The sequence below is a fragment of the Agrilus planipennis genome, unplaced genomic scaffold (genome assembly GCF_000699045.2).
Source record: "Agrilus planipennis isolate EAB-ADULT unplaced genomic scaffold, Apla_2.0 scaffold135, whole genome shotgun sequence".
Lineage (NCBI taxonomy): Eukaryota > Metazoa > Arthropoda > Insecta > Coleoptera > Buprestidae > Agrilus > Agrilus planipennis.
Window position 1 is genome coordinate 451,741 of NW_020438876.1, and position 11,943 is coordinate 463,683.

The window sequence follows — 11,943 nt, forward strand, 5'->3', positions numbered from 1 at the left end:
TCTCAATATTTTTATGTATTTTTCCATTAGTTTTACCTTTGAATATTGTTTAAGAATGACTATATAAATATTTACATGCCTAGAAATGTATAAAAATTGGCATATTTATTAACTTCGAATCCCTATAACTTTTTATGGGGGTGAGACCGTCATGAACTTTTTATGGTACAGTGGTGGGGGAGACCTCCTCTTTCGATCCCCCCATCCCCATCCCCGAAAGAAAATTGCGTTATCTCTCTGGATGATTGTTTAATATTCTGAATGAGCGAACAAATGTCGGTTATGGAACTACAAACGCGGCCTGTTCACAACTCAATTGATTTTCCTTGTGCCAAATTGAATGGATGTAGTCTTGTGAACGCGTGTTTACGTGGCCTATATTGCATTCGAAGTTCCTGGTACAGAATCGGTAGCAACATCGACAACAGCTAGTGCTGGTCCACCTACGTATACCTACATTAAACTGTAGAATGGTAGGTAGGCAGCAGGTAGCTTGTGGCCGGGGCAACAGAATTGCAACAGGCATTACCAGAGGCGTTATCATGAAACTTATGTGAGAGTCAAGGATCAAAATTAAAGAAAAAGGAAAACCATAAGGTATCATCGTATCAAGTAGGAGGTACTGATGACTACATGTTGATGCAAAGTATAGTGGGAAGATATGATAGAAGATCATTAGGAATCGAATGAAATATTGAAGATGAAGATAGCAAAATGAAAAAAATTACATGAAAATTTGGATAAACTAAGCAAAGCTGGAGCCCGGAGTAGAACCGGTGTCATCCCGAATGCTAAGCTAGATAGTGTTGATGTAGTAAGTCTCATGTAGCTACTGAGCTTTGGTTTAAAGGGTTACAGAGAAATTGAGAATAAAAACGAATGATTGTTTTTGGAGTGTGTGATACAAAATTTGTTCATTATCTTCATAATATGTGGAGGGTGTAGTTCGAAGAGTGGTTGACAATTCTTTTCTACCCTGAGCCAATCTTCGCATTTTTTTAAGACAAGAGCCTCTGACATCTCTAGCAATCTTCTAATAATAAGTCTTTAATTAGCCCTTCGTCTCTCAGAATGTGCCCTAGCATATTTCGTCAGCTTAACTTCCCATGCGTCAAAAATCTTAACTAGAATTGTACAGAGTAGGATGGAAAAAAGGGCGGAAGAACTGTAAGCAAGATAAGTTGCTAGGACACCATCTCAGGCATGAAGGTCTAGTCAGAGACATGTTAGAGGCAGAAACAGGAGTTAGGAGGGGTAGAGGTAGACCTACATTAGATTACTGTTCGCAAATAGTTAAGGATGTGGGATGTTCTAGTTTTAGGGAAATGCAAAGTTTAGCTCGAGATAGGAAAGAGTGGAGGTACGTGTCCAACCAGTCTTAGGACTGACGACCTTATGATGATGATGATGACAGTTATTGTTTCTTCCAAAGAAAATAATGGAATAAAAAGGTTTAGTTATTTTTAATAATTTATTTTTGTATCAACAAAAGTACATTTATGGATTTTTAATAATAAATTCGATGACACGGTAATATAATAAGTATATATATGTACATGTTTTAATAATAATCACTTAATAATATAATAGAATAAAGCTAAATCGTTCTTTTAAAAGGACAAGTTAACATGAATAGATTGTTTTTAATATTTGTACAAAACAGCTAGAAGCTCGAATAAGAAAAGCAAAAGCTACTCAATCGAAAAATTTTGCATGATTTATTTACATTATCTGTTGAAAAAGTACATTAAATGTATGTACCAATTGATATAGAAAAGAGATAAAACATTTTATTATTGATGTATACATTTCAATTTTTTAATATTTAGTAATAAGGCTGAGGATCAATTGCTTAGTGAAAGACTAAGGTACGTGGCAAATTCGAATTGATTTTTTTTTTTAGAATAAGTGGATCATATTAATTAATTTTAAACTGGAATTAACATTCCAGGCGACTAGTAGATTGCAATGTTACAAATCCTTGTTTTTTTCCCTCTTATAAAATCTAATCCTTTACTGAATCGCTATTGAGAAATTTTGATTTAGAATACTAGGCATCTACATAATAAATACGATATTTGTTGCATGGTGTAAGAAAAGGAAATTGTTTACGATTATTTAAATATGTACTAAAATGTGCTTTTTATTTTTCTTAGTAATTTTTTCTCTAGCACAAAATTAAAGCACTTGAAGCGTACTTAGAAAAAAAGTGTAACTAGTTATTTTATTACTATTATTATTATAGATTCCCTATTACGTTGAGAATACTGCAAGTGTTTATAAATAGGTATGTCAAAAATTAATTCTAATAATTACAAAGGGTAATTACACTCATACAGAAACAATTGGAAACATGTACAGAGTGTTTCAGTAATAATATGTATCTTAAGGTTACATCTGGTCTCATTTTATTGTTAATAATTTAACGTTTGTAATTGAAAAAAGTGATAGTAAGTAAATGAGTTACCTGATGAATTTTGAGAAGCAAATGAGTTTAACGCGGCGAGCTGCAAGAGATTCTCGGATTAAAAATATTAATAACAAATATAGAATAAGAAACGTTATTTATTAATTGATTTAATAGTCGGTGATGTTTTGTGCAAAAGTTGAAACATCCTGTACAGGTTGTTATTGACTTAATGTTACGTCTTAATTTTAATGACTAGAATTACTTAAAAATTGCACTCTTTTATAATGGATATAAACTAATTGGTTCAAGCTTATCCAGTCGTTTAATCACAGTGTACCTCTATGTGCAGTCAGCTTCATCAAATACAAAGCTTTTGCCATGGAAACTATACAGGCTTTGAATACATTACATTGTTTATTATATTAATAATAATAATAATTGATAATTAATATTAACCCGCGTTTATAATAGACACAAACAAAAACGTTAGCATGCGTACGAATTGTCTAACTATTATATGAGGAATGTTTTATTTATACTTTTATGCAGTTAAATAATCCTGACAATTCTACTAATTAAGTATAAATTACCAGTAACATCCCGAACAATATAAAAAATCTAGTAATTACTTACATCACTCAAACGCAGGTAATATGTTCACTTATTAAGATTAAGGAAGGTACTTCAGCGGAATTATTGTTTAGTGATTTTTTTGTTAATTCTAAGTCTAATTGTCATTAACATCGTCCTTTTAAGACCATTCTGTTACTTTCGGATTAGCAACTGCTAAATTATCGAGCACCGGCGAGATTACCGTGCAAGCTGCGAACAACGGCAAAAACTTACGAGTTCTCCACTAGCAGCAACGAGTTTTCGGCGAGATTACCGAGCAAGCTGCGAGCAGCGGCAAAAACTTGCTAGCTCGCCACTAGCAGCAGCGAGTTTTCGGCGAGATTACCGAGCAAGCAGCTACAAAAACTTGCGAGCTCGCCACTAGCAGCAGCGAGTTTTTGGTGAGATTACCTAGCAAGCTGCGAGCAGCGGCAAAAACTTACGAGCTCGCCGCAAGCAGCAGCGACTTTTTGTAACACTTGACAATAATTCCGCTAATGTGTAAGGCGATCTTAAGAAAAGTGTAATAAAATAATGTTCCTGTCTTTAGCATGATGATTGGTGTAAGAAATGATGAGCTTACGGAGAAGATAAAAGACCAATACAACATGAAAGAAACTTTGTGCTTAAATAATATAAATTAATAATAATTATATCTCATAAATTTATNAACATCTCGTCGATATTTTCAGTAGTAATCGATACCAATAACAGCACATTTGAGCATTGCAATTGTAGTGGATCAAATGGTCAATTATTCCGTGCAGTACTGTACGGATTATACGCTCCTCACCGGTTAAGAGTTGTCTCCTTCCTTTTCTGGCCTAGTGCTGTTCTTTTCTACTTTGCGCCGGTCAAACTGAAGGTCACATCGCTACAGAAAATAAACGAAGTGTAGTTGTTTTTATTTTGAAATAATAACGTACAGGTGTACCTGTTGCTGTTAAATGGAATAATGGACGGAAAACGACATGGTTTAGAGGGAACGTGGTTGATACTTTGATGGGTCGAGGTTCTGTGATAGTATACTTGGTAGATTATGGGGCAACAATTAATGTTAATGTAACAGCTGTACGAAGATTACTGGAGAATTTTCTACCTATGGAATGTCAGGTAATATTCTTTTCCATTTTTTTCTGCAGCTTCTCCAGGATTCGTGGTGCATGTTTAACCCCTGTTTTAGGCCATTAAAACAAAACTTGCACACATTCACGTGATGCACTTAGAGCAATGCATGAATATACTTCAGAAATACATAATGTCCGAAACAAAACTTAAAATGGTAGTTAAAAACCCTGAAGAGATAGAGGTGCTGCTTTTTGAGGTCTTTCCAACTTATGATTTATGCATAAACGCCCTTTTAGTGCAAGAGGGTGCTGCCATTTCCACTGGGCACCTGTGAGTGCATGCAAGCAACGTTTTTGCATTCCCCTGACTAATATTTTTTTATTTAGATCACAAAAAGTGCAGTGGACCAAGGAAGTTGTCAAAAAACAGTCACAACCAGCGTTCACGTTAGACTTGATGAAAACAATTCAGGGTAGAAACACATCGAACGAATACCCGAGTAAATCAAGTCCGCCATGTGAAGAAGGAGGCATCAAGAAACCTGTTAAGGTTTTACTAGCTGAAAGCCCAGACCTCATATACGTCTCCCTGGAAGACGACAACATTAAGGAATATCAAAGTAGTTTGCATATTTTGCTACAAGAATATTATCCCGCCGATTCCAAACAGAAAACAAACTGGGAACTTGAAGATCTATGTGTCGTATACAATGAACATAGTAAAACTTTTAATAGAGCCATTATAAAGGAAATAGAAGGCGAAAAGATCAAGGTGTTCCTCTGCGATGGTGGCAAGCATATTACAGTCAGTCCCAAAGACGTGTACACTTTGGATGACAAGTTTAAAAGAACTCCTAACGGGGCTATTCGGTGTCATATGTCAGGAATCACACCTGCTGGTGACCCGAATAAATGGTCCCGAATGGCCGTCGAATACTTAACGGAATTAGTCGCAAAAGAGAAGAATTTTTTCATCAGTAAGAGCGGAGAGACTGATCTCACTAACAAATCGTTAGCCATCACCTTATGGTTTCAAGAAATAACCCAGGCAGGTCCTCTGGAACCATCAAAGGCCGTCTTACATTCGATCAATAATTTACTAATCGTAAACGGTCTAGCATTGAAATGCAAAAAGGAACCTGCCCAAACCCAGCAAGTTACTGATAAAGATACAAAAGTTCCACAGGAAGTACAAAATGCGATGCAGCAAGTCTTGAATCGTTTCAATGAGGAAAGCGAAGGAAGAAATAATGTTGAAATAAAACAAAACGTTGAAAAGGATTATAAAAAAAATAAACACTCTAAACGTGGAAGGAACTCCAATAAGAAGAAGAATCTCCAGTCACGTAAAAAAGAGGGAAAACTCCATGGGACCATTAAACAACAGAGAGAGGAAGAAGTAATTACCTCAGATTCTGACGCTAAATCTTCCAACTTGAAAAGCACGATCATCTCTAAGTCACAAGATAACATTTCTGTTGCTCCAGAAGAAAAAGCGCTTCCTCATCCTCAAACGTCCTTGTCTGAAAACAACACCCCAATTTGTCAAAAGAAGAACAACGAAAAAGAAGCAGCAGATTGGAATGCAATGATCGAGTCACAAGAAAAAATGATTCAGCTGGAACTGGAAGACACAGCATCTTCATCTTCTGTAGAACCAGAAAACAAAATCGAAGACGACATCCATGGATCTTCACTTCCTGTCCCAGTTGAGTCAGTTCCATCAGATTGGTTGCCTCCACTTGAATTTTCGAAAACTTCGTTCACTGCAATCGCAACTTTCGTAGATAACAATGCTCACATTTATCTTCACGAATTAGAAATCGAACCCGTACTTAAAAAAATGGAGATCGAAATGAAAAAGGTCTTCAATAACTGTTCTCCTGAACCTTCGGGAACCGTGTGGTTTGTCGGCCAAATGTGCACGGTCAAGTACTTCATGAATAACAGCTGGTATCGAGGCAAAATAATTAACATTACAGGTAAGTCAAGTGTTACAATAATCAGTGGCATTTGAAAGTTCAAATCGTTTTTCAGACGACTCCATAAAGGTACGTATGATAGATTATGGAAACGAAGAAGATTGCAAACATGAAGATTTACGATCAAAGGTAATGTTCCCTGACATTCCTGCAATAGCTTCGAAAGTTTGTTTGTACAACGTATTTGCAAAAAGCGTTTGGCTTACTTCTGATCTAGATTTTTTGCACAGTACAATAGTCGATAAACAGGTAACGGTAGTCCTTAAAGGGAATTCCAGGAAGAAGAACAGGACCGTTCCAGCAGTACTTTTTGTCGACTTGCAGAACGTAAATGATTACATGTTGGAACAATGCTCGAACTTGACCAGTAGGAGGTTTAAAAAGAATCAAAATCAAACAGAAGACAAGGACAACGATGATGAAGACGTTATCATTGTAAGAGAGCATTCGTGTGATGAATCTTCTGGTAAAGATTCGGTCATTAATGCGAGAAAATTCACTTCTGCACCATTGCCTGCTGCTAGTGACGATACTGTAGAAGCAGCAATCATCAGTGTGATTGATTACAATAAAATAATCATTGAATTTTCTTCTGATAATGACGAACAAAGGTTCTCCGAGATATCTCATGAAATGGAGCTCCAGGGGGACAAGCAGCCTCCATTAAAACATTTCTATCTGGATGCAGCATGTATCGCGAAATTTAGTGAGGATGATACGTGGTATCGGGCTCAGATATATTCTTTGGACTTGCTAGAAAGTGGTTTTGTATACGTGTGGTTCGTGGACTTCGGCAATTTTGATACCGTGTCAATTGAAAATGTGAAAGAAATTAAATTGGAATGGTTGGATTTTCCCTTGCAGCATTTCATAGCCGGATTACACGGGGTGGAATTATCTCGAGACGGTGACGATGATCTAATGTGCAGAGTAATCGATAAGCTTTCGGAAAATATACAAACGATGAAGAAAATCGAGATTATTAGAAGAAGCCCTCTCAGAGTGAACGTATTCGATTTGGATGCTAACAGACTGATGTATCAAGATTTAATTGACAGTGGCGATTTCGTTTACGAAGTGTGAATATGTTTTTATTTAATGTTTAAAAAGGATATCTATCGTTTTTTTTTGTGTCGAAAGACGTACGCTTTAATTTAGACCGCGTTACTGAAAATTATTTTTATTTTCTACCCCGTTTTCCTTTTTGATGTATCAATACGGTTAAGTAAGCAAATGAATATATACTTAATTAAAATGTTGTTCTCTTCTTTATATTATTTTTTGCATGTGATTATTTTAGATACCTACATTCTGTGTATGTTAATATAAAAGTTTATTGTGAAGTTTTATTTTTTTTTTTGGGGCACTACAGTGCATCACAACGCAAGGGGTGTAAAAGGTGTGCACAAATAGTGCCCCATCTAACGAGTCGTCAATGGTTGAGAAGTTTGGCAGCTGCGTTATTTTATCGTGCTCAGTTATTGTAAGCGTCAACTGACGAAACACGCATACCTATTCGTGACCTTCGCAACGGCTGGTACGTAGACGGGCCAATTGTACGTAACGGTTAGTAATGATCCGCGCTCGCGTATGGGCAAGACCTTGTCAGTTCGCGTCACTGACGTGCGGTAGCAGCAGTAGGTAAGTAAAGTTAAATCGAACACTTGGAAAGTTTTCCTTGTGTACCTATAGTGTGCATTGTTTAAATTATGTTTTAGATAATTATTGTTTTAATTGTCTAGTCTAATCTAGTCCAAGCTAGATTTAATTTGAACAGTAAAGGCCAGGCGATATACGCCACAACTACTTTATTACTTTGTTTTTTACTTTTTTTAGTGGTTTAGGTTTTGATCTTGTTTACAAATCTCATAGAAAAAAAACAAATAATTAATTAATAATTTTTATTTCCAAATTAGTTTTTTTTTTAATTTGTACCAAAACACTGAATGTTTTTTAATCACACGTTCGTCAACCCTCTAACTATATATATATTCCGTTATCCATTTTTTTGGAATTCAACTTTTAGTGAAAAATCAATCTGTTTGATAGGTGCCTACCTACAAAATAAATGTGTCACTTACAAGTAGGCCAAATAGAATAAGTTTTAGTATGTTAAGTAAACTGTCATTCTGACACTTCCCCAAGATTAGAAAAATTGGCTTCCTTCTCATGGTATCTTCATGGGTACTAACGGTTCCTCGTGATTTGTAAATTTATTCATTTGTAGGAACAAAATATTGGTAACGATGAAGATATAAATTTTAATAAAACTATTAGCTTGCCGAAGAAGATTCCGTCTAAGAGTCGTTTTTTTTCTAATCATTTCTACCTTTCACATCCAGAAATGACGAAAACAACCAACTCTCAAAACTTAAAAGAATCATTAAAAAATATCTCGCTGGCTGGTTTGGAAGCTGATTTTAATTCAAAATTGAAAACGAGTATTTCTTTTATAAGCAATGAATTATCGTATAAATCACAGTCTCCAAGAAATTATCAAAAAGAGAATATTTGTACACAAACCAGCAAAACAATTTTAGAACTTGCCAAATTAGAAAACGACGGAATGTCTCCCGACAGTTTGAATAACTCCCCAAAGCATAATCAAACGGGACCGGAAGCAAATATTGTTAACAAAGAACCAGTTATTGATCAAGCTGATAAAGGGGACCATGAATCCATTGTAAATAAAGAAAGTACAGTTGCGTTTGCAAGGAAGGGTTACATTACCAGATGTACTCATAAAGGGGCGGAAGTCCAGGTACAAACGGTCGAAACGTCGCAAAATCCAATTGTGAAATATTCATTGACAGAACAGTTCCTTTCGAAAAAGAAAAGTCTGACTAACAAATCCATCACGAGCACTTCCGAACATCGATCTCAGTTTCTACAGCAAACTTCCCCATTGCGTAATTTAGTTACATCCAACACTACAATGGCTCCAAATAAAACGATTATACCCTTTAACAAAGACTTTAGAAGTCAGTCTTTCGTTGAGCCTAGCGGTATTCCGAATTATATCGGCGACGAGTCTCGTTTTGTGGAACGTCCCCAAGCGTCCAGGTTTACAATCAAAAGGATAAAGGAACGCCGACCTAGTGGCGAAAGATCGCGACATTTTAAATTCCGGAGCAGTTCAAATAAGGGTGGAAGTGGTAAGTAATTATGTACATAAACTTTATTGAAACAACAAGTTATTCTACAGGCTATACAAAAGAATTCAATTTTCTGACAATTTAAAAAAAAAATACATAACTGCTCCCCTCCCCTCCCCTTCTACTAAATTCCAACCCCATTTCTCTTCTATGCATAATATCCATCCCGTCCCTATAAAAGACTCTATATTAGGCCAACAAAAGCGAAAGGCGAAAGAAAGATAAAAACAAAACTGTTATAGTCTCCTCTTTCTTTATATTTTCTTTAATAAGCTCAAACACCTCCACACATACTTCTATGGTCCTTCTGCCTTCACATCCCTTCAGCACGTGCCCTAGGTATTCTGCCTCCCTATCACAAACTAATACCTCCTGTTCCATCTCTCTGAGCCAGTATTTGCACCCTCTACACTCATTCTTTGTTCTCACTCTAGCCAAGACATTGATACTCTTTCTAAATAACTTGGAGTCCCCTTGCCAATGTCTCCCTGAGAACTCCCTCAGTCCCCTATTTTTCTTAACTCATTTTCCCTTATTATTTCTCTACATCTCATTCTCACCATTTTCCATCTTAATAAGTAATTGTGTTCATTAGAATACTAACCAAGAAATCTTTAGAATTTTATCCCTTTACCTGATACGATACATGTCTGTGAAGATCCCCCGGGGTTACAAAAATTTAGTTTATTTTAGGTAATCGTACTAGAAATACTTCCCCTAATGATCGTACTAAGAAATCGTCAAATTTCATGGCTCCTACATTAGCGAGTGAACAAAAAAATCGACTTCCAGAAGTTCGAACTTTTACAAATTTGATACCATCTCCAAGAAGGGGTCGAACATTAAGTCCTAAAAGGTTAGCCGCCGAAGTGATTGAAAGAATTCATAATTTGCCTTTACAAAAGGTCCCTTATATAGATCAGCGTTTTGGGACCGATTCTAGTCGGAAATCATCGGAAAAATTGATCGCGAAACCAGAATGCAGTGATTTTAATGCCAGTAATACCGATGTCGATGGCAAAACCTCTCAGGTAAAATTGAGATACACTCGTTCAAATCAATTTTCGTCTGTTGTGTACATTGTTTTGTAGGAGACTCTAGTGTCTACTAGTAAAAACGTGGATTCGTGTTCTATTTCTTCTTCTGAACACGCCATTAACATTGCTATATCGCATATTCGCAGTTCTGATTGGTACTTTTTAACATTTAATTAAAAAAAAATGTTCTAAAATCTACTAACAAAATTTATAATATCATATCATAGGTGTACAGCTCTGAAAGGTTTAGCAGAGTTAACAGAACTTTGTAAATGCGTGGATCTTGAGAATATTTACTCGCACATGCCTGTAATTAATCAAAGACTTATTGAATTACTCCGTAGTCCTCGATCGCATGTTTGTCGTACGGCGTGTCAAGCTGCAGGACATTTTTTCGAATTTGTGAAAGATACTCGACGCCCTGTAGGTCCTTCTTTTTCTTTTATAAACAATTGCATCCTTATTTCAAACCGATTGTTTTAGGAATTTGACGATATAGTGAACATTTTGTTGTTTAAAACTGCCGACACCAATAAATTTATTAGAAAAGATGCAAATTTAGCTCTGGACTGTATGGTAACCCACATTCCCGCTTTTCATGCAATTAGGGTGTTGAGTGATAAGGGTCCGGAGCATAAAAATAGCTTGGTAAGGGTTGCAACTGCTAGGCTTGTAGTTTGTGCGGTGGTTATCGCTGGTCCCAACGCCATTTTGAATTCGATTGGTAACGATGGTACGAGAAAGAGGGTTATGCTGTGTCTGGTAAAATTCGTTCAAGACAAGTCACCCGATGTGAGGTAAGTGGGACGTTAATCGGGTCGACTTTATATATTTCAGCTTTGTTTCATTTTGGTTTAAGAAAATTCGGAGAGAGATTGTACAAGACGCTGTGTAAAGAGGATAATTTCAATTTTTTCTTGGGACGGCTTGTAGATAGGGACGAACTAAAAACTGTTAAATCAATTTTAAGGCATTATAATAGAAAGTGACAAATGTATTGTACTTGTAAAGAGATTTCATGTAAAATTTGTGACTGCTTATTATATTATTATAAGCATCTACAAAATAAATCGCTCGTTTTAATACGTAACGCAAATTAAAATTGAAAAATTAACATAATTTTATTGGATTCCATAAAATTAACACTTAAATATCACAAAAGATGAATGATCTTCGTCTATTTTCGTAGAAGAATAATCTTAAAATAAAGGTACCATTTTATAATTCGTTAATTATAAACTTTGAAATAAGTTATTGCTAGGACACCATCTCAGGCATGAAGGTCTAGTCAGAGACATGTTAGAGGCAGAAACAGGAGTTAGGAGGGGTAGAGGTAGACCTACATTAGATTACTGTTCGCAAATAGTTAAGGATGTGGGATGTTCTAGTTTTAGGGAAATGCAAAGTTTAGCTCGAGATAGGAAAGAGTGGAGGTACGTGTCCAACCAGTCTTAGGACTGACGACCTTATGATGATGATGATGACAGTTATTGTTTCTTCCAAAGAAAATAATGGAATAAAAAGGTTTAGTTATTTTTAATAATTTATTTTTGTATCAACAAAAGTACATTTATGGATTTTTAATAATAAATTCGATGACACGGTAATATAATAAGTATATATATGTACATGTTTTAATAATAATCACTTAATAATGGTAATATTCTTTTCCATTTTTTT

At 35.7% G+C, this 11,943-nt stretch overlaps 2 protein-coding genes across 3 annotated transcripts in view; both read left to right on the forward strand.

Moving 5' to 3' along the window:
• The window catches only part of LOC108738643, a 67,694-nt gene extending 60,399 nt beyond the window's left edge, over positions 1-7,295 (forward strand). The window contains exons 14-17 of one of the 2 annotated variants that reach the window (XM_018472155.1): positions 3,951-4,135; positions 4,206-4,420; positions 4,477-6,071; positions 6,127-7,295. In XM_018472155.1, coding sequence (XP_018327657.1) covers positions 3,951-4,135; positions 4,206-4,420; positions 4,477-6,071; positions 6,127-7,154 — 3,023 coding nt within the window. In that variant the 3' untranslated portion in view covers positions 7,155-7,295. The remainder of the gene's footprint in view (positions 1-3,950; positions 4,136-4,205; positions 4,421-4,476; positions 6,072-6,126) is intronic. The other variant, XM_018472154.1, reaches the window with a different exon arrangement.
• A 648-nt stretch (positions 7,296-7,943) lies between these two features.
• On the forward strand, positions 7,944-11,301 carry LOC108738645. Its single transcript, XM_018472158.1, has 7 exons — positions 7,944-8,243; positions 8,299-9,226; positions 9,920-10,257; positions 10,318-10,418; positions 10,491-10,686; positions 10,747-11,060; positions 11,123-11,301. Exons 1-7 carry the CDS (start codon positions 8,241-8,243, stop codon positions 11,250-11,252), a joined length of 2,010 nt encoding a protein of 669 aa, XP_018327660.1. The 5' UTR covers positions 7,944-8,240; the 3' UTR covers positions 11,253-11,301.
• Positions 11,302-11,943: the final 642 nt, after the last annotated feature.